Source organism: Hyaloscypha bicolor (assembly GCF_002865645.1).
Source record: "Hyaloscypha bicolor E unplaced genomic scaffold K444scaffold_117, whole genome shotgun sequence".
In the NCBI taxonomy this organism is placed as follows: domain Eukaryota; kingdom Fungi; phylum Ascomycota; class Leotiomycetes; order Helotiales; family Hyaloscyphaceae; genus Hyaloscypha; species Hyaloscypha bicolor.
Genome location: NW_020194619.1, coordinates 1169149 through 1190621, shown reverse-complemented (window position 1 = coordinate 1190621; position 21473 = coordinate 1169149). Strand labels below are relative to the sequence as shown.

The window sequence follows — 21473 nt, the reverse complement described above, 5'->3', positions numbered from 1 at the left end:
GACAGCCAGGGCTGTCGAAATTCTCTCTGCCAATCGAATCTTGAAGTCGGCATGGCTTTGGTGAACCAACCATGGTACTTCCTGGCCACGGGACCAATGTTCCAGTGAAGCATAGGACACTACCACTACGGGCGCAAGGCTACCTGATACGACCCTTTCCACTCGTAGACATCCCACTTGGTAGATTTGGGTCACTCATAAACGGCATTATTGACGGATCCCGGCAACCACTCCCTTTTGCGAACTTCGGCGACACACCAATCTCCATCCCAGCGGGTACATGCCTCGGTATATTCAAGGAATGCCCAGTAGCACCAGAACCATGCCAAGTATTCCTCAATCTAGCCGAAGTTTTCCATGGCGATCAACCCTGCGAGGAAGAGCGACGAGCGGAAGCAAAACAACCAGCCGGCTCACCGTTCCTTCTACGACCACTAGCTGACGATCCCAACGTACAAGCTGACATCTCCAAATTCTGGGGACCAGAAGTCAAGAACCAAGTTCAAGACATCCTGTCCAAATATAGCAACCTACCCCGTAACGAGCTCAGTTGTTTCAATAATGGAGTTACCATACCCATTCCGTTCAAAGATGGCGTTAACCTCAACGATCTCCGCCAGGTACCATACCCGATGTCCAGAAAGGATATGCAAGCCTTCGGCGAGATTACAGATCCAATGAGAGCAAATGGGTCGCCGAGAACCAGTCCCCCTCGGACAACCCTCACCAGTAGCCTCCCCAGTATTCGTCGTGTGGCGTAACGGCAAACCACGAGTAGTCATCGACCTTCGCCGAGTCAATACTAAGCTCAAGCTAGACGCCTACCCTTTACCACGATGACCTGAACGATCTCGAGTCAGTCTTCTTCACTCGATAACGGAAAACCGTGCCCTAGGGCACATATACTCGAACAAAAGGGCACTTATCATGAAATGACTTCTTGTAATCGGCTCTACAGCTGGCGCGGGGAGGAATTTAGTAGGGGTTCACCTTTGCTTGGTCCTTGGCATCGTGGCCGCTTTCCGAAGAATTTGTCTTTCTCATCAGGAACTACAAGCCATCAACGATAGGTCATGTAAGAACTCGAAGGGATGTTCTTACAATTTTCTTCCCAAAACAGAAGCTCGCCAAACCATTTCTTCTGCACTGGTGTCAAATCATTGTGGTACAATCTTTGGTGTGCCACCACATACCGTGGACCTCGTCGTCGATTTTATTACCGCTAGAGTAGATTCTGCTACAGTAAGCTTTGTCGATCATCTTCTCTCGGACCGAGATGCACTGAGAGCCTCGAGGTGCCATGGTTGGAGGATCCTGTTGATGTTCAGTGCTGTTGTTGAGATCGTTTGAAGAGTGTCTCGAAGGTTGGAAGCCGAACTTTATAGTTCTAAATCATACTATAAAAAGCTCACGCATATAGCAACCAAGTTGGCCCGGATGGCCTAATGCTAAATCGATTATCCGAAGTCCTACCCATTTAGACATTGCATTCCTTTCCCCGCCATGGATGGCTCCCAAAAGGTTGATGGAGCAATCCAGATCCACACGAGAAGTAACCGAAAGCAAACCGATGGGAATCTTGCTGCAGCTTATGAAATCCTAGAGAAGAAAACCGAACGACTCAAAGCCCATCCCATAGCCCCACCCACATTCCCCCCTAACGCCAATGCTCCAAAAACACAAATATCGAAGCAATCCATGACCTACACAAACACCCACCCATCCTTCAACTCCCCCATTCGCTCACTATGACAAGCCGGACATGTCGGATCAACACCATTCTCCATATCCAGCCTCGTCTTATAATCAGGATGGTCCTCTCGCGAACAAGAGACCATGCGGATATAAGGACACTGCTCATCCGTGGCCGATCGTCCCTCTTGCATGCACTGCTCGCACTGGGGCACATAGCCAATGCTGACGGGAAGCTGCTTAGCTGGGTTGCGCGGTCGCTTGCCTGGGAATTTGGTTTTGGAGTCAGGAACTGGAATTAAATTAGCAAATAGTGGTAGTCAAGGGAGTAGGGGGTTGGAGGCAATACACATGGACTCCCAGCAAAGAAGCTCGGCCAGCCATCGTCGCTCTTCGTTGGTGAAGCAGGTATTGTAGGTCTTTGGTTTGTGCAACTCGATGAGTTCTCTCATTTTCTTCATCTTCTCGACGATTTCGAGGGTCGATAGTTCATAGGGATGTGCTCTCGCCTTCGTGATAATCTGATCGCGAACTGAGGAGAAGCGAGAGGCTTCCATTGTGGGAGGCAACTACCTGTTGTTATGTTCAGATTGTGGTTCGTCAACAATGGATGTTCGGCTCTGGTTGTTCGAGTCTGGTGGTTCGACTCTGGGCGGTCTATTGAGGTTGTTCAGTGGAAGTTGAACGGTCAAAGCAAAGTGGGAGTTTCCTAAATATTGTAACCATCTTCCCATGTTAATTGCTCCGGTGAATAGACTAATAAATTAGTTCCTACACGAAGTCCATAGATTAAATTTTCCAATTTGTTTTAAAGATGCGCTCCTACTTATGGTTGTCACGTTGGGATAACTTCATATCTCAAGGTTGCACAGTTCAAATTAGAGCAGAGACGTTAAGCAAGTAATCTAACATATCTCTTCCGACCCATGACGCTGGATATCGTTCAAGTCGAGACAATTTCCAAGATCATTTTGAAATCCCATTAGGCTCTGGCCACTTCGCTTTTCAATAAGATAAAGCTTCTCCTTACTCCGGCAAGGAGGTCAGCAATACTTGCGTTGTTCAGCATTGATATTGTTCCACTTGTCGCGACTCAATCGCTGGATGGCAGAGTCTCAAAAGCTGGCAGATCCGAAGATTCTTGCATAAGAAGCTGAAAACCTTGGACGAAAGATATTTTGAGAGATACTATCCCCCTTGAATAATTGTTGGTCTCGGTATTTATAACACCACGCCTGCACGGGCTAATCAAGGGTCTACAGCGAATAGGAGTTCTTGAAAGCACCTGATATTTCCTAATTCGGGGATATTGAGGAAGTTTCAGTGTGGCGTTACCAAAGGACCCACCCATAATTATTCAAGGGGGGAGAGTGATGAACTGGTGACACTCTCATCGCCACACACTCGTGTCGAGCCCCTGAGCACAGCCACAGCATTCAGCGCCCCACTGATTCTTCGCACACTTCACCCAATCATACGAGAGGTTTTACAAATCCGTCTCGAGAGCCACCGAGCTGAACCAGCCAGATTACTCAAGGTTCCTATATTTGACACCTGAGCCTGCACTATTCGGGACCCAAGGCAGTTCCTCACTGTATGAACTGAAGCTGTGAAACGGGATGCGAGGCTCATTTTGTGCTCAACTCGCCAGCAAAAGCGTCTAACATCGCTTTTAAACAGAGATAATTGAAATAAGTTCCAAGTAACTTCCTTGAACTGCCGGACGTTGAATTCCTCTCTTGAATAAGCGCTTGCTGGCAGCGGGTATAAGTTGAAGTGGGAGGTTACAGTACCACTTTTTGACGGCTGAAATCGCAATTTGACAGGCTAAATCAGGTTTAAATTTGGCGCCCATCCATACTGAAGCGCTCGGTGACATTTTTTTGCCCCAGCCCCTACTCGGAACGGACAAGGAGGAACATATATGATGATCTGCGCTGCGTAAAAAGGAAATCGATAGCTTAAACGCTCTTCCATCTCATCTTACGGCACAAAGCCTCGCATCCTCAATTAACTTCACGACCCTTCACGAGTAACGAAATAATAGAAACGAAATATGGTGCGAATAGGCTCGGCACTGGCCATTGCGGGTATGTAAAACCGGGTCACTGTGGGACGGAGCTGCAGCTTAAGTTAGCCAGGAACGCGCTTGCTGACAGTTGGGACAGGCTTCTTCATCACAACGACTACAGCCGTAGTAACATCGGTTGCTTCTGGATTTGTTGCCAGCGACCAAACCATTTCCTTTGCGCTCAACATCCCCCAAAATGACTCCAACAATGACCTATACTTTTCCATGCAGGCTTCTGCCAGCTTCTCGTGGATGGTACGATCCGCGCACGCCAGCATTGGAGTTAACAGCTGACGTCTTCTAGGCCATCGGAATGGGAAACGACAAGATGGACAACACCTTGATATTTATGGTATACACAGACTCCACCGGAAAGAACGTAACGATTTCGCCCAGACTGTCATCTGGCCATACCGAGCCCTCCTACACAAAAGACGTCACCATCCAAGTCCAGCCTGGCACGGGCATTGCGAATGGCAATATGACAGTCAACGCTATATGCTCGAATTGCAGGTCTTGGAAGGGAAGCAAAATCGATCCTGCGAATACGGCAGAGAAGTTCATATTCGCAACCGGACCGGATGGGAACATAAACTCAAATTCTCTCTCTGCGGGCATCAAGCGTCACGCTTCATATGGAGCGTTCACGATGGATTTGACGAAGGCGGTTGGAGCTGCACAGATTCCCATTGTTGCGACATCTGATTCTTCCGGCACGGTTCAGACACAGGATACGACAGATCATGATTTCTCTGCTCCTCTCCACGCCTGTGTCATGATTTTGGCTTTTGTGGGACTTATGCCGGCTGGTGTTTTGATCCTGCGAGTGTTGAAGAGCCCAAGATGGCACGGCTTGAACTAAACGGCGTCGGCTGCTTTGGCCCTTATTGGAGCTTTCTTGGGAATCTATGCCGGAACGATGTACAATAGGGTAAGTCGGTCTCAATTCGGGCTACTCATTTACTAACACAATCCACAGTCCAAGAGCTGGAATTCCGCTCATCAGATCTTCGGTATCTTCATCATATTCGCCATGGTCGGACAGTTCGCCCTTGGATTCCTGCACCACCGAATGTACAACAAAACACAAGCTCCCACAAAGCTGGCCCCATACCACGTCTGGCTCGGCCGAGTTGTAATCCTGGCGGGAATCACCAACGGCTTCCTCGGATTCCCTCTCGCTCTCAACTCAAAATACAACTGGGCACTTCTCGCTCTGACTCTGCTCATGGTGATCATCTTCAGCCCAATTTGGTTCTGGAAATGGCGAAGCGACTCCAAGAAGAGCCCGATTGGAAATATGTCAGATTCGGATGGGTATCAAAGTCAACCGTGGAACTCTGGACCGTCGGGCAGCAACATCGATTTAGGGAGTTATAACAATGGCCAGCAGCACCCGCCACAGCCGATGAACTATCCCCCGCCGAATTACAGCTATCAGACTCCGCAAGAGGGGAGAACATTTGTTTAGATGAGACATGATAGGCGTTAACTAGATATGAGGGACATTGGGTATGATGGCATTGCGAGGCGTTTGTTCGAGTAAGTTTGGCGTTAGGAGATGGTTGAAGATGCATTTGTGTGAAGAAAATACAATTGGACAATACAATTCTGATTGAGCGCCTTGCTCCTTCTATCTGTTTGTTCTCCTGTGCTCGTGGAACATGGTTCGTTTGCAGGAAGCCCTGAGCATCGGCGGCCCATTGAGGTGGCTTTAAAGTTGAATGTCCCACGAGTTCTGGAACTTTAACTCCGTTTCTTCCGAACACGCTTTCCCTCCGAGATATTCCACGTGTCCCTGCGAATTCTTAAACACTCCTTCTCTTCCGAATGTTCCACTAGAGGTAGTACATTTAAGTTACTGCCAGAGGAATACTGACTCGCGAGAGCACATCAGGGGCAAGCCAAAGCTCCTCTGTCCAAACGTAGTCTCCGTCCCCAACATGAATGTACGAAATGAGTCCGAAGATCCAGATACCAGCACATCTGCAGAACGAAGCACAACGCCAAGCTAAGAGCTTCACTTCACGTGATGTGAAAACCAACCAACCCATGAAGCGGCTGAGATCCAAATTCCAATACGCCACAAACGGCCAAGGAGAATATATTGACCTATATCAGAACCAGCAATTTCATAGTCCAAGACACCAAGATTATCTGGCCGAATCAAAAGCATATGGTTGATTGATTTGTGAATTAAGGTACACAGGACTCCGGCCTTATAACCTTAACGTCGACAATGCCGGCGGATAAAGCAGGACCCCACACACCGACATACCCGATCCGAACACATTACCAACAAACTGCTTGCTGGGCCGGGTCTCGCTACCGAGATACCATATCCGTGCTGTGCCTCACGCCTCACAAAATAAGTATTTTCTTGGTGTCACGGAGAACAAGATCTCGCCCTTCCATTTGTGCATCCCTGATTCCCTTCCTCCCCGACGATGACGTGATAGGCTACACAGCCCCGCGAGGCGGCATTCACAGACACCACTCACTCTTTTACCGCACTGTACTTTTCTGCCGATGCCCGTGGCGTCAGTCACGCCCGCTGCAGTGTCAGCCTGACTTATCCGCACACTCAGCCGGGCCCAGAGGCCAAGAGTTCCAATTCCATCTCAGCCTCTTAGGAATGGATTTTTCCATGAGAGCCAAGGCGATTGCAGATCTCGCCTGAAGTGACAGGACCGGGGTGAAGAGGAATCTCACTCTTCATCGCCGCCCCCTCCCCCTAAATACACACAGAACGTAGCCCGTGTGGCGTCAACGCCGCCTGCTCGTAGAACACGCCTCGCCTGCTTCAGGGAATTTCAGGGGTGCATGGCGCACCTGCCGTCGCTCATGCTAGGGTGTCACCAGTTGAGGATAGCGTGTTGTGGAGGCGTAAATACTTTATTGCCTTCCTCTCAACATTTATCTTACTTTAAATTTACTTCTCCTTGACCACCACCATGAACTATCACCGCCTTTGACATGAGCTTCTTCGCCGCAGAGGGCACGGGTATTCATTCGAGGGATTGCAGGCGGATGAGGACCGCGGGAATCGCCTGAGGACGAAGCGGCCAAGCAATTCTTGCCCTTGCAAGAACCAGAACCCGGCATCGCAGATCTGCGCAGGATGTCGACCTCGTCCAAATCGTCCGCGAGGTCGGTCAGGTCGATCAGGTCGGTGGTCAGCGACTATGGGACCATTGCGCAGTCCGACACCGACAGCGACAAGTCCTCTGATGTCTCGCCCCATGGAAACGACTACGATGGAGGCTCTGGCAGCGAGGTGCCGTACGACCGGGCGAGAAGACGCTCATTTATCGAGGAAGACGAGGATCCGCTGCAAATCGAATTGCCTGTCAAGAAACCCAAACCGGTCACCTGGAGCAGTTTGCCGCACAAAGGTCAATTGGCCATCTTGACTGCTGCTCGACTTGCGGAACCCCTGGTCCAAACTTCTCTCCGTGTGAGTATATGCAGGAACCATATGCATGATATCATGCTGACCACGTGATAGTCATATTTGTTCTACCAACTAAAATCTTTTGACAGGAGCCTTCCGGATTCCGTTATTGCTTCACAAGCGGGAATAATGCAGAGTTCTTTTGCTGCGGCCCAACTTTGTACTGCGATGTAGGTGTTGGCGAAGAAGTTCTATGTGTAATTGTGTCACTGACCATATTACGCAGGTTATGGGGTCGCGCTTCCGATCATGGAGGACGAAAAAGAGTGCTTCTGATTGGCCTTTCTGGTACAATGATTTCGTGTCTTGGATTCGGATTCGCGACCACTTTTTGGCAAGCTTTGATTTTCAGGATGCTGGGAGGTGCTTTGAATGGAAATGTTGGCGTTATGAGGACTATGGTTAGTGAAATTGTTAGGGAGAAGAAGTGAGTTCCAGAGATGATGTTCCAGACGAGGTCTAATAAGCGCAGGTACCAGTCAAGAGCTTTTCTGATTCTCCCAATGTGTGCGAACATTGGCGTTATTATTGGCCCAATGATGGGAGGTTTGACCTCTGATCCCGCTGGGAATTATCCCAGCATTTTTGCAGGCATCAAATGGCTGGAAAAGTTCCCATACTCGCCCCCGAATATTATCAGCGCAATTTTCTTGTTTTGCGCTGCATGCTTTATATTTTTTGGTCTCGAGGAGGTAAGTGACCAAATTCGATCGAGGGGGAAGCCGACTGACAATGTAGACCCATGAGCGATATGCTCAAGAGCACGATCGTGGCGTCCACTTTCGCCGAAAAGTGGCAGGATCTCTCAGAAGAATTTTCAAAGGAGAGAAATCAGGATACCGAAGTTACGAATCCCTACTCGACTCCCACGATGGATCGGTCACTGAGTACGAGCCTCCGAAACCCAAGAAACACATCGCACCACGCTACAAGAACAAACTTCCTTTCCGTCGAATCTTCACTTATAATGTCATTTGTACATTAATATGTCACGCGCTCATGGCTGGCTCAATGGGCACGTTTAATAATGTTTGGTACTCGTTCCTCTCGACACCGGTTTACGACCCGGCCAAGGCACCACCAGATTACACACCTCACCCCCCATTTACGTTTACCGGAGGAATTGGGCTCCCTCCGCGCAGTGTTGGCTTTGCCATGGCGATTTTGGGCTCCATCGGCATTTCAATGCAATTGTTCATATATCCCTTGGTCAACGACCGACTCGGCACCGTTCGCTCCTGGCGAATTTTCCTTTACTGCTTCCCATTCGTCTATATACTGGCTCCCTTACTCTCTCTGATCCCCTCCACGACTCCACCGCCTTCTCAGAAGACTGGCTGGCCGATTTGGATTTCAATCACTAGTGTACTTTTCCTACAGGTTGTCGGGAAAACGTTCGCTTCGCCTGCTACGACAATCCTAATCAACAATTGCAGTCCACATCCTAGTGTTCTCGGGACGATACATGGAATTGGTCAGACTGCGAGCAGTGCAGCAAGAACTGTTGGCCCCGCCTTGGGAGGATTCCTTTACGGCCTTGGGCTGCGGAATGGGGTTGTTGCTGCTGTGTTCTGGGGCTTGGCGATTGTTGCTTCGTTTAGTTGTGTGGCGAGTAATTGGGTCAGAGAAGGCAATGGCCATGAAATAAGACTAGAAGGTGACGACGAAGCAGAAGCTGAGGCGGAAGCCGAAAATAGACCTTTATTGAGGTCGTTATTAGAGTTGTAGTAGCTTAGAGTAGAATACGTTAATAAGGCCGCGAGGTGGATTTACCTGTGAGTTATACATAGAAGTCCTCGGACAAGCTACGGTGTCAACAATAGTCTCACAAATATGACCAGGAAATCTCGGCATCTCGTTTTAAAGTATCCCCAACCTCCTCCTCAAAGTGGGATGAAAATGTGCTGCAGCTGCCAAGGGGCGAAACACGTGACTCGCCTCGCCACCTACTTTCAAACCAGATTGTACACCGCTCCTCTCATGCCTACTGCTACTGTACGCGCCATGTACAACTCCGGCGCTCCCCAAACCGAACGCATAAGAGTCTCGCAAGTGTCCATAAGCGGGTCGTGCCGTCAGGCTAATATTCGTTGTCACACGGGCGGTCCACAGATCAGTCTCCGATCTCCACACCGCCATCTATCCAAATCTGGCCTTGCAGGAACGACCCCACTGCTAGGTACGAACCGAGGAGGAAGGCACCTATGACTTGGTGCATTGATATGCAGGCTAGCCGAAGGATAATCCAGGAAGGTGGAGGGGAGACCGTTGGCTGGCAGTGAGTGGCTGGGCCTGGTCTGGTCTTTGTTGATATATGCATTGCATGCCGTAGTGGGAAAAGGAAGATGTGTCTCACCGTCTTGCTGAAAGACGATACCATATATCTTGCCCTCTTCCCCCTCCCTCTTGTCTCAGCTCAGAAATTCTCTCTTCAGCTTCTCTTCCTTCTCATCTTCAGTTCCTTCCAAGATACCCATTCTTCCCGAAAAACTTCGTACAATCACTCTTTCAAAATGGCAGCAGCAGTTCTCCAGCCCCTCCAATCCCTCTCCCCCAACCATGAAATCATGGCCCCTTCCCCCATCTCCCCCAACGCTTCTCGTCACGGCCGAGGGCGCCACGGCGGCAGCGTAGCAAAAGGGAACAAGGCTCGCGGCCGCGGCTACTCCATCGTCGACGAGCGAGACACCATGGTTTCCAAGGCCCTGACCTGGGTCCTGAAACGCACAATCGAAGAAGGCTCCGAGCAAGACGAAGGAGAAGAGAAGCTCGTGGCGGACTCTGAAGGCTTCGTCAATTGCGAAGACCTGGTCCGTTCTCCCCCTTTCCAATTGCACACATCACTTCACTAACACGTGCTCCCCTTCAGCTCGCACAACCGCACCTCTCCGCCCTACAAGTCACCTTCCCAGAACTCCAATCCCTGGTCGCCTCTCCGGCCTCCAAATCCCGCTTCTCCATGAAACTCAAGCCATCTTCCACGGAAGAAGAAGACCTCGACGCCTCCGACTACCTGATCCGCCTGGCGCCGTCCGCCGCCCCCACATCCCCGACCTCTGCATCAGCACCAAAACTCACGCTCCTCTCCCTCACAACCGAAGACCTGCCGGACTTGATCGTCTACGAAACCTCCTACGCAAACTACCCGCTCATCTTGGCATCCGGCTGCATCAAGCGCGCCGGCGGCCAAGCCGTCCTCTCGTTCTCGCCACTCACCATCGCCTCCGACGGGTCCGAAATCAAGGCCGCCTCAGACGCCGACGTAAGCATCTATCTCCCGCTCCGCTCGTTGATGGAAGCGCAGCCCAAGATCACCTGGTCTCGCCTCGAGAACGGGCAGATCGTAACCGAGGGCGATGTCAAGGGCGAGGTGAGCAAGAAGTACTGGAAGAAGGTTGTGGCCAGGAGGGCGGATATTGGTGTTTTGTATGAGGATGGAGAGGTGCGGAAGGAGGTCCCGGTTGGATTGAGGGGGAAGGGCGTTAAGGCTAAGAAGGGTGGGAAGGGGAAGGGGAAGGGCGGGCTGAAGGAGATGAAGACGAGGAGCGAGGATGAGGGGACTGCATCTGACTAGATTAGCTTATTTTTAGATTCTTTGTATTCGGTTTTTGGGGGTGGGGGTCTGGTTGAATACCCGTTTTGTCGGTGGAAGGTCTCGTGCGATAAAAGCATGTGTGTAGAGAGCAACCGGTAGATTTATACAGCGTATTGTTGCTGAGCCTGTTCCCAAACGCCTGAAGTCCCGGGGTATCATCCATCCATCATAATTCATCATCGTCCGTTTCGCCATCATCAACGCCAAGATCCATGCTCGTATCAACACCCAGATCCGCCGTGGTATCATACACGCTCTCAACCCTACCATTCTCTGCATCCATCTCGGCAAGTCTCTCCTTCCTCTTCAGATAGAATCTCTCCAAACAGTCCGTCCTCTGCTTCTGAGTCCATCCTTCCACCACAAACGCGAACTCCGTAGCGCTGGCAAACCCAAACGTCTTGGCCATTGTACAAAATTGCCTCATCATAACGCCCTCCGGAGGATGAAACCTATACTGGATCTTCCCCAGCGTCCCCAATCCCGCCCGAGACTCAGAAAACAGTCGTTCTTCGCCATAGTCGACATCATTCCCAGCCTCTTCTGCCCGCCTGCTAAGCTCAGCCTCGACTCTTGATGAACCCACGACTTCGGAATTCTCGTGCGTATACTCCACCCCAGCAGCGGCGAGAATCGCTTGGATAGCATCGGTTTTGGGCTTCTCCTTCTTTATCTTCTTCTTCGGGTCTTCTCCTTCGGTGATAAGAGCAACGAGCTGTGACATTGCTGCATCCCCTTTGCTATCATCTTCGACCTTTAGAGGGTTGTCCTCGTCGTTCAGAGCATCATCCATGTCGAAGTCCATGATCTCGACGCCTCGCCTGGCTTCTGCGACGTTGGTTTTGTTGACGATATCTCTGAGAACAATATCATCTCCATGGAATGTCAACAGATTGTCGAGGCCAAAGATCTCGCCTTTTTGATCCTTTGCGTTTTGAACGCCTTTGAAATATCGACGTTCTGTGGAGGCATTGTAACCGATGTTGGCCTGCTGCTGTTTGTAGATTTGGCGAGCGTAGACTATCTCTTCTACTGTTCCGGCAGACACCAATCTGTAGACTTCGACATCGCGGAGTTGTCCAATACGATATGCTCGATCTTGAGCTTGCAGGTCATAACTCGGATTCCAATTAGGGTCGAAAATCACGACTTTATTAGCGGAGGTAATGTTGAGACCAACGCCTGCAGAAATTAGCGGATGCAGCAGGATTCAATCATTTCACTAACCTCCAGCTTTTGTCGAGATTAGAAACACAAACTGCCCAGGATCGGAATTGAAGTCATCAACTGTCTTTTGCCTATCTTCATTCGGCATTGATCCACTGAGAAAGCTGACATTGTAACTCGTATGCTTGAACAAATGCTCCAACATCTTCAGAAGCCTAACGCTGTGTGAGAAAATGAGAACTTTGTCCCCATTCTCATGCCAGAACTTGAGGAGTTTCTTGAGAATTTTCCACTGATCTTGTTAGCAATTGACCCACAGTTCAATTAACTAATTTACCTTTCCGCAGAAGTCAGGATTGGAAAGATTAAACAGGGATTCTCGGTTCGCATAGAGCTCTTCCCATCGATCCGGCACCATCTTCTGCAGAAACTCCAAATCACGTTGTTGCTTCTCACCCGCATCCAGAGAGTTCGGAATCAGAAGTGCGAGGTGATTTGACAACTTCTGCAGTGTCATGATAACAGGGAATACAAGTGCCTATTCCAGATCAGAGACGTTTTTCATCTGAACAGAGAACCTGCCTGCCACTTCGTATTGGAGTCTGGTGTATGGGTATAGCAGCACCATCCCTTTTTCTTCCCCGACTCACATTCGCACATTTCCGAGGACTCTTTGACAATCTCAACAAGATCACTCTCGAGGAAAAGTTCATACGCAGATTTTTGGAGATCAGTGAGCGGGCAGAACACTACCTTGTCCGTCTTTCTTGGCAATTGATGAGCAATAAGGCTTTTCATGCGGCGGAGGAAGAACTGCGGCAACAAGTTTTCGACCAGCTTTTTCGCCGTTTGCCGTGCTTGCTTCAATTGATGGTATGTGGCGTCATGGCTACGAGAGTTAGTGAAAGAAGAGAAAGGGCGTTTGCACTCACGATTGCCCTATCCTCAATGGATCACTGATACTCGATACCCAGGTAGACAAAGGCCCAAAACGGCCTGGATTCGTCCAATTCAGGAGCGTCCAGAGTTCTTCGTACTTGTTCTGGATCGCCGTTCCCGTGAGACCGATCCTACACAATGCGTTTAACTCATTCATGGCTTGCGTCGTTTGCGATTTCCGGTCTTTCAGAATGTGGCATTCATCTGCAACCACACAGTCCCATACGACCATGTTCACTTCGCTCTTGTGGTAAAGATAGGTTGTGTAGGTAGTGATGACAACCTCGAGCCGTCCTGACATAGCAGCTTGAAGAACTGCCTCTCTCTCAGGAGCAGTTCCGTGGTATTTATCGACTTGCCACCAGCCCCACCGTGCCAGCTCGTTCTTCCAGTTGTCGATTAGAGACCCAGGGCAGACAATCAGTACTCTAGGGTACCATGGTTTGGATCGAGATCTTCGCATCTTTCGCATACGCTTTGCATCCCTCTCATCGCCAGTTTTGCCGAATGCCGCGGTCAAAAATGCAGCAACTTGTACAGTCTTGCCTAAACCCATATCGTCGCCAAGAATACCACCCTTTTGGTACACGAATAACTCGTGCAGAAAGGCAACGCCGTCGACTTGATAATCTCGCAAATACTGGGCAATGGAAGCCGGTATAACACCCAGAGAGTGCGGCAGTTCGATATCCTTATACGGCCTCGAGGTCTCGACAGTGGGAGGGAAGTCTGGTCGTTCCTCCAATTCCGCAAGCATCTCATCATCCGAGAATTCAATCTCATCGTACCTTGGCGGAAGACGGAGGCCTCCCTCAGCCAACTTATGATAGTTCGATTCGAACTCCTTTCTGCGTTGATGCAGATAATCGGGAATATCCTCGTCCATCTCATAGTCCGACTCTTCGCCCCATATCCTTTGCTTCTTGGCCGCTGGTTCCTCTCCATTATCCTTGGCCTTTTTCCTACTTGCGATTGCATCTTTCGTCTTCGTAGCTAATTTCTTCTTCGTAGCAGCTGTTTGCTTTCTCTTCTCCGATTTCCTGTTCTTGAATTTCTCGTAGATATCCTCGTCATCCGAGAAGAGAGACTTCTCCATCTTCCCTTTCCCCTTATCTAATGGTTTGCCATCTAACTTGCGCTTCGGAGAGGGTCTCACATCTGGTATCTCGACATCGGAGTCGGTATCGCTTTCGGATCGGGCTGGGCCTACGATTTCTGAAGATGTCAGTAGATGCGCCGGTCTGCTGCGAAGGGAACTTGCTTTCGATGTACTCATCCGTCCTCATCCCTCGACCGTTTCTAGCTACGATACCATCTTCGTCGCTGGTCTGCTCCTCCCGGTAACCTTCTCCACGCGCCATTTGCGCCATGATGATGGGTTAATGGTTGATGCGAGCCACGTGGTTGACGCGGGGTTTGATGTCGCGATGTCACGGGAGGCGCGTTTCGGCTTCGGGAGATCTTCGGAATGCCGAGGGGAGTGAATAACATAATAGGGTAAACCCTATGCATAGCCTTTAACTTCTTTTATCTTGTTACTTTTTAATGAACTATTTAGCCCTTAACTCCCCGATTTTATAAAGACTTGAGCCTAATAAGAGTATATTATAATAATATAATTAATTAATCTAATATTATAATAAATATAATAAGAGCCCTTATAAACTTTATAATATTATATAAATTGAGTTTATTTGTTTGTATTATTATATTACGTGACTATAAAGATAGAACGGTTTTTTATAGCTATTAAATAAGACTTAGCTTTGAGTTAGCTAGTGACTTTTTATACTAGGAAGCGTACTTCTGAGTACTTACTTTAAACGTCGTCCACCAGGTCCCAATAATTTTAGACCATTCCATGCAATGGCAGCCACGTGACGAGGATGTATCTGACCTGATATTTGCCTATTAAAATGCAAGGCGAAGGAGTAGTCGTACAAGCCGGGCGATTTCACGCCCGACGACGCCCATTTTCCGTTGGTCACGCGAGCGAGGACTGTTAGATATCACCGCTCTTCCCCCTCCATTTTGTTTCAATTTCAGTTATTCGTCCTGTAATACTTCCTCTCTACTGGGGGAAGCTGCGATACCCTACGATTTGCATCGGGCAGCGCTGGAAACCACGCGGTTTTCCTGTATTATACCATTTTCAACATACACAATCAAGAATATGGAAAGACGAAAAGCGCATCTCTACGAGTCTGTGGACATAACAGTTGATGGTGACCTGGATGAAAGCCCATACCAGTATGTGAGGTCCAACAGCATAAAACATTCAATTTCTTACTTGATTCCCAAGACCCTCCCAGGTCGAAGGTAATCTTACGACGATGGAAGGACACAGCACCAGCGACGAAAGCAGCGAGCCAGCGAGCTCAAGCTCCAACTCGCGAAGCCCGCATAGTTCTACATCCAGCGTACCACCCCGTGCAGAAGACTGGGACCGTACTCTTCGTCATATTGGACTCGAGGACTTCGGGAAAGCCCTCGAAAATGCTGCGAGGGCAGTATACCCGAATGGCAAAATCTCAAGGTATTCTCGGGTGTATGTACTTCTGATTTGCTGGGAGACACAAGACCCGAAATTACCTGTAGAGTGTGAGATACGTAGACTTCGCAATGTGCTAGAAAATGTCTATAACTACGATGTGGAGGAATTTCGAATCCCTGACTCCGAAAGTCATGCAGAAGTCAGCGAAAAAATCAATTCGTTTGTCAAAGTCGGCGGCAATAGCAATAACGATCTTAAAATTGTGTACTATGCCGGTCACAGCAGACTTTCACGCACAAAGGAGCTCGTCTGGTCTACGTAAGTGTTTGCTTTATAATACTTTTTGGGGTCTTTCATATCAACTAACGCCAAACTAGTCTACCGGAAACGAAGAACGCAAAGTGCTCGATAGTGATATGGAGCGGGATACAAAGATCTTTGGAGATGGCCCGGAGCGACGTCTTAATTCTGTTGGACTGCTGTTCATCTGGTGCGGCCCACGCTTCTGAGGGAAGGGGCATCACCGAAGTGATTTGCGCATGTCCATTTGATTCCAAAGCAAATGGAGTGGGACAATATTCTTTCACACAAGCGCTCACTACCGAACTGAGACTTCTCAGCAAGAAGCCAGGCTTTTCCGTTGGCGAGCTCTATACCTCCGTTTATACCCGAATGCAATCCTTCCTAGCACAGGGAATTGAGAATGAGCGCTATCCACCTCCCGTTCACTTTCCCTTTACACAAGAGGAATTCTTCAGGAGAAGCATTGTGTTATCCATCCAGGATCCCCAAGTTCGCCGGGGGAGAGAATCGGAAGCCAACAGTTCCAAACGACTTAGCTTTGAGAATTCGGATGAGCTATGTGGACCAAAGAAGCGCCATTGCCTTGAAGACCTTTCAAGATCAAATACTGAAGAGTCGACTCCACGACTGGATGAATCCAACGCACAGAATGTCCAGGGTGGTGGTACGAGAGCATCGACAACACCTCAAAAGCAGGGAGGTAGTAAGCAAGAAAATGGCTGCAATGATGTGCGGAGAAGCATCCCTAAAGACTCGTTGCATCCACTGGATGCACCCAGAGCATTATTTGCAGTGCGATTCAAGGACGATCTACGAGCCGAAGACCTATCCGTGGAGCTTTTTAGGGACTGGTTGAGAGCAATTCCAGCAGCGGCGGAAGAAGTTTGCATTGAAGCCAGTTTCAAATGTTTCTCGACACTTGTTTTCATTACCGTACCGCTTTCAATGCGAGCTTATATTCCAGACAATCCAGCAATTTTCTACCTTGGCACTGTTCTGTCACCAATAACACTGCCATTGAAGAAAAGAGAACTTGATTCTCTACAAACTAATGATGAGGTGGTCTCTCACACTGAGCTCAAAGAAGACAAAGACATTACGAAACCAGCTTCACGACACCCGAGGCACGACTCGACTGCAAACAAAACTTTTCCATCTCGTCCAAGAGATAAGTTTTACTCTCTGGCCGGTAACGCGGGAGGTTCAGAGGACAAACTGAACGACAATGGCAACGACGGTATAGTCATCGCCTCTCCGGTAATGTGGGACAATTATGATTTCCTGGACTCTCAAAGGTCGTCTCCAGGTCTTCCCGATCCCTGGTCTCCTGGGAGGTCAGAGATCTCTGACGAGGCTTTCAAACGTGTTGGGCTCTCTAGCCTCGAGAGTGTTGATAGCACTGCCCGAGAGCATCCACTCTATCACAATGTTTCCCCTCACTCCGATGGACTCTACCACTGCCCATTTGAAGACGACCCGAAAGCGAACTGTATGCACAAGCCCGAGAAGCTAAAGTGCAACTATGAGTATGCTTACTTCCCCCTAACCCGACGATACCAATACTAACAACCAGGTGCTAGTAAATTCGTAGACTCCCACTTGAAGCCATATAAATGTAAGGTTTCAACGTGTAAAGATCTATGTTTCTCGTCTACAGCTTGTCTGCTCCGCCACGAACGCGAGGCCCACGCAATGCATGGACACGGTGACAAGCCATATCTCTGCACTTATGAAGGGTGTGAGCGAGCCGTTCCTGGAAACGGGTTCCCCCGCCTCTGGAATCAACGGGATCACATTAAACGCGCTCACAATGACAAAGACCGGCAGCCCTGTATATCTTTCCCCACCCCCCCAACCTCAGGGTCCTCTACCCGGGGCAAGAAGCGCAGAGCAAGTGGCATCTACTAGTTTTTCGAGAGTTGTGCCAAGAATTTGGGGGAAAGATTGCTACTTCATCGGGTATAAACCACCCGTCACAGGAGCCTAGCCTGGTTGAACGCTACCAAGAAACACAACGGATATTATTGGCTAAGCTCAAAAATTCGAAGGACGCTGATAATATGGCCTTGCTACGCAATGCGAATGATTGCGTCAAGGAAATGGTTCAGACGACTTAACGGATCAACTCTGCTCCAGAGATAGAGTAGAGCTTACTACAAGCTAGTAGCCGTAATATGACAGTTCTATCACAATATCAAGTTAATCCCACCCACAATCCGCTGCAACAGCATGCAAGTAACAAGTTCACATTTTAAGCAAGGGAAAAACCATGGGCAGTGCTTCGGGTCCCAAGAGTGGGGCTAATGGAGGGATACTGCACACAGGGCAATCCTCTTTCTCTTGTTCGTCCATGGTTGGGGTTGTTTGTGATCGGCCGGGGCGCCTGTAAGGTTAACGGATGTCCAGTTGAACGAGGATGAAAGGAAGCTAGGTAAAACTCTCTAAGCTTGTAGATGTGGTAAATTGTTTTGAATGAGTGTGTCCGTAAACGTCGGAGATGGATGAGGCGCCACGCAGTAAGCGAAGCACGCTAATGCCTCGTCCGCATCAGGCAACTTCTTCCCGACTCTTCGCTTCTACTTTCACTCTCAGACTCTCACAAGCAGTGCCAATATCAACTTGCGCCTAAATACACAGACAACCGAGGAAACCCAGAATTTGTGTCGGTGATCTGCCCCTGACTTCGGACCCCAAGGGCTGATGAGATTTTCAAGCTTTCATTCACGACTTGGATTACGGAAGCACTGTCGTGGCGACGATCATAGCACCAATCCAAAGCATACAGTAACTCTCCATCAGAGCTATCTCTTGCTGAATACTCCTCCCCGCAAGGGTCCTTAGGCTGCTGTTTGCTGAAACAGAGTATTAGGGCACCTGGTTGAAGGGATTGGGTTCTCCTACTTTTATTGCCGCAAGCTGGATATCCTGCGAAATTCAAGAGTGTAAGTGGAAATTTGCATCTGCATCACTTAATATTCTCACATGATTCCCTTTTCAGTTTCCTTTGCGTGCTTATAATCTATAATCTCTCGGCGTGTCCTTCTCGGTCCGCTCGAGGTCTGAAGTAAAAGATCATTGTGGACGAGACTTCACCCCTTGCTTGCGCAATCTCTAATTCTGATACTGACAAATATCTTTTTGTCTCTGGTCTTCTTTGCCCCTGGGGACCACAGGGATTGATAATTTTTTGTGCGACTTTTGTGGAGCCTTGCCTTCATGAGCCCTGTTCACTCGACGAAAGTATTTGAGAATTGCCTGTCTTCTGGCGTGTCGAGTACGGTATTAACTCGGCATCACTTGCTGACTTTCCCAGCTTTCATCATGACAGTCCAGGACTTGAAGCTCTACACCTCGCTCCGCTACGATCCACTCCTCACCTCGCTTTCAATCAACACTGAATCATGGGACGAACAACTCAAAGAACCAAGCCCCTTTTACATCCTCACACATCATCGAGATCGCATACTACAAGCTGCCGATCACTTCGGTTGGACAAAAGCAGCTGATTCAATCCGGGGCTCTGACGGCTTCGCTCACCTGCTGAAGAAACTCACTGAATCCATCGACACAAAATCCCCAACGCCATTGAGGATTAGGGTATTGTTGAGCCACGATGGCTCAATTGGCGTCGAGTCGTCTCCAGCTGCACCAGTGACAGAAACGAACTTGTTTCCAAAAAGGATCCCTCCACCAAAGGCATCCCCTCAGATGAAGGTTAGCCCTCTCACTGGTGGTGCTTTGACTCTGGGAAACGATGATGCCGTTCATGGAGATCCACCGATGACAGGAGCATGGGATGTTATCCCGGATAGTGTGAGGACGAAGCCGTCGCCGTACACCAGTTATAAGACTACGAATAGGGATATGTACGGTGCCGCCAGGGAAAGAGTTGGGATCAAGGACATGATGGAGAAGAGGGAGGTTCTGATCGTCAGTGAGAAAGATGGGGACATTATGGAAGGCAGCTTGACGAGTGTGTTCTTCTGGAGGAATGGGAAATGGACGACTCCGCCGGTATCAAGTGGTGGTCAGGTGGGAACTACGAGGAGGTGGGCTCTTGCAAAGGGGTACGTCTGAATTGCTTTTGCAGAATTTACTCTAATTCAAACCCAGACTTTGTGTTGAAGGGGTTGTGACAGTCGACTCTCTGAAAGATGGAGAAGAATGCTGGATCAGCAATGGTGTGAGAGGCTTCCAATGGGGAAAAGTGAAGCTGTCATGAGGCTGGTGTAGGACGGAGCAAATGGTTGATCCTGGCTTCCCTGATCCCTCGCTCCACAGAAAGGGTCTCTCTACAGAACTACTACAGCACATAAAAGTTTTCACATGACTTCCGCTTTGCACTCGGATCATGATATATCGATGTTGTGTCACAATGACAAAGTTTTCAGCTCGTCAGCACGGCTTGATCAGGACTAGCTCAGCTCTCAAGGAAATTCACTCTCCGTACTCATAGAGGCCGTTCCCACAGCCCACAGATCCTTCTGCTTTGCATCCCCGAACGCCCGCATGTTATCGTTCGGTCCAGATCGCCATTGCAAGCCGAGTACGCACCGGGGGTTGGGGAGGGAGTTTCTTTGGCCACGATGTCTCATATCAGCTGCATCAGGTGCAACTTCCAACGCAAATACTTTCCTTCAGCCTTGTCACATCTCATTTTCTCGCACACTGCAGCCGGAGGGAGGGAGTAGGGCTGAGAAGTCAGATCCGGGAATCACACCTTAGGGTCGAGAATCTCAACTGACACCAATGAGAGCTTCAGTGAAGGATCTTATCTTCCTGGTGATTATTCTCACCGCTGGTTGCCATTTAGTTCGAAGGGCCCTTCTCTGTCCACTCTGACTAGATGAGCTGTTTTTCATTGAAGACTTGCTGTCCAGCGCCAGCCACACGACAGCCTTGCCTTGCCATTTCTTCCTCTTCAGCCACACCATGCGACATCACTCAATCACATCCACCTTGCTGGCCATAGGAGCTCACCTGCTGGTCATCTGGATATGTGAGGACACCATCTTCTTCGATCGATGCCTCCTCCAGCCAGCCTCATCCACAAGCCTCCTCCAGAGGCCTTGCCCAAGCCGTTGCCAAGCGGTGGCCAGGGCTGTCAGCGGGATGACAAGCATTCCGGAACATTTCGTGGGGGTCCAGGATCAGACCAAAGATCGTGCAGCGCTCATGTCTTTGGACAGAACGTCATCCGCAACAAAATTAGAAGTACATCAGGTACCGGAAGGACGAGTCTTGAATCTTGATCTCGAGACGAGATCAGCCGCAGCAGAACGCTCTGTGTGGTGCGCAGCGACCAAAAAGCAGGATGGTTGTTCTTCCAGGCCCTCGACCCCGCTGTTACGGCCCAAGAACGAGGAGGGTTTCAGTGGCAGCGCATCCGATAGGGACGTTAAGCCCAGAGACCAATCCACAGCGATCTGATTGATACACATTCACATCTTCATGCGTGCAGCTCCTGTTCCTGCTCTTTTATGCTTTTGATAGGGTGTTAGTCTCTTTGGAACCTGCCCCTTCCATGTGGAGGGTGCTGCAATTGGCGAGAAGATGTGCTCCATTGGGCGTATCAGAGAGAGACAGAGAGAGGGCTGAAGACGTGGCTTGTGACGTCAAAGAGGGTGCGTTGCAGCTAAGGTGCTGTACTGTGCAAGTGCGAGTTGATCACCGGCCACAAGAACTAGAAGGTAGAGATAACGGGTGATGTAGTATCGCGACCAACATACGGTCAGGTTACTCTTTGAACTGGCACAGA

At 49.4% G+C, this 21473-nt stretch overlaps 8 protein-coding genes across 8 annotated transcripts; 6 read left to right on the top strand and 2 right to left on the bottom strand.

Moving 5' to 3' along the window:
* Window positions 1-71: 71 nt before the first annotated feature.
* On the top strand, window positions 72-761 carry K444DRAFT_632222 (uncharacterized protein; the record flags this gene model as incomplete). Its single annotated transcript, XM_024883455.1, has 1 exon — window positions 72-761. One exon carries the CDS (start codon window positions 72-74, stop codon window positions 759-761), a length of 690 nt encoding a protein of 229 aa, XP_024733980.1.
* Window positions 762-1703: 942 nt separating this feature from the next.
* Window positions 1704-2249, bottom strand: K444DRAFT_632221 (uncharacterized protein; the record flags this gene model as incomplete). The annotated part of the gene is made up of 2 exons (XM_024883454.1): window positions 1704-1984; window positions 2042-2249. 2 exons carry the CDS (start codon window positions 2247-2249, stop codon window positions 1704-1706), a joined length of 489 nt encoding a protein of 162 aa, XP_024733979.1.
* A 1330-nt stretch (window positions 2250-3579) lies between these two features.
* K444DRAFT_654189 (iron reductase domain protein) lies at window positions 3580-5553 on the top strand. The gene is made up of 5 exons (XM_024885929.1): window positions 3580-3782; window positions 3861-4018; window positions 4068-4572; window positions 4657-4694; window positions 4743-5553. Exons 1-5 carry the CDS (start codon window positions 3749-3751, stop codon window positions 5232-5234), a joined length of 1227 nt encoding a protein of 408 aa, XP_024733978.1. The 5' UTR covers window positions 3580-3748; the 3' UTR covers window positions 5235-5553.
* A 1157-nt stretch (window positions 5554-6710) lies between these two features.
* K444DRAFT_615529 (MFS multidrug transporter-like protein) lies at window positions 6711-9074 on the top strand. The gene is made up of 5 exons (XM_024880749.1): window positions 6711-7220; window positions 7272-7387; window positions 7444-7644; window positions 7690-7909; window positions 7956-9074. The coding sequence occupies exons 1-5, from the start codon at window positions 6885-6887 to the stop codon at window positions 8943-8945; spliced, it is 1863 nt and encodes a 620-aa protein (XP_024733977.1). The 5' UTR covers window positions 6711-6884; the 3' UTR covers window positions 8946-9074.
* Window positions 9075-9730: 656 nt separating this feature from the next.
* On the top strand, window positions 9731-10791 carry K444DRAFT_644761 (uncharacterized protein; the record flags this gene model as incomplete). Its single annotated transcript, XM_024885002.1, has 2 exons — window positions 9731-10027; window positions 10087-10791. 2 exons carry the CDS (start codon window positions 9731-9733, stop codon window positions 10789-10791), a joined length of 1002 nt encoding a protein of 333 aa, XP_024733976.1.
* Window positions 10792-10978: 187 nt separating this feature from the next.
* Window positions 10979-14288, bottom strand: K444DRAFT_644760 (DNA excision repair protein-like protein; the record flags this gene model as incomplete). The annotated part of the gene is made up of 6 exons (XM_024885001.1): window positions 10979-11994; window positions 12040-12271; window positions 12317-12517; window positions 12562-12868; window positions 12912-14133; window positions 14231-14288. The coding sequence occupies 6 exons, from the start codon at window positions 14286-14288 to the stop codon at window positions 10979-10981; spliced, it is 3036 nt and encodes a 1011-aa protein (XP_024733975.1).
* An 803-nt stretch (window positions 14289-15091) lies between these two features.
* On the top strand, window positions 15092-17676 carry K444DRAFT_665514 (uncharacterized protein; the record flags this gene model as incomplete). Its single annotated transcript, XM_024887075.1, has 4 exons — window positions 15092-15168; window positions 15221-15730; window positions 15790-17204; window positions 17373-17676. The coding sequence occupies 4 exons, from the start codon at window positions 15092-15094 to the stop codon at window positions 17621-17623; spliced, it is 2253 nt and encodes a 750-aa protein (XP_024733974.1). The 3' UTR covers window positions 17624-17676.
* Window positions 17677-18669: 993 nt separating this feature from the next.
* Window positions 18670-20081, top strand: K444DRAFT_45657 (putative 4-amino-4-deoxychorismate protein). The gene is made up of 3 exons (XM_024872870.1): window positions 18670-18955; window positions 19029-19782; window positions 19829-20081. Exons 2-3 carry the CDS (start codon window positions 19037-19039, stop codon window positions 19935-19937), a joined length of 855 nt encoding a protein of 284 aa, XP_024733973.1. The 5' UTR covers window positions 18670-18955; window positions 19029-19036; the 3' UTR covers window positions 19938-20081.
* Window positions 20082-21473: the final 1392 nt, after the last annotated feature.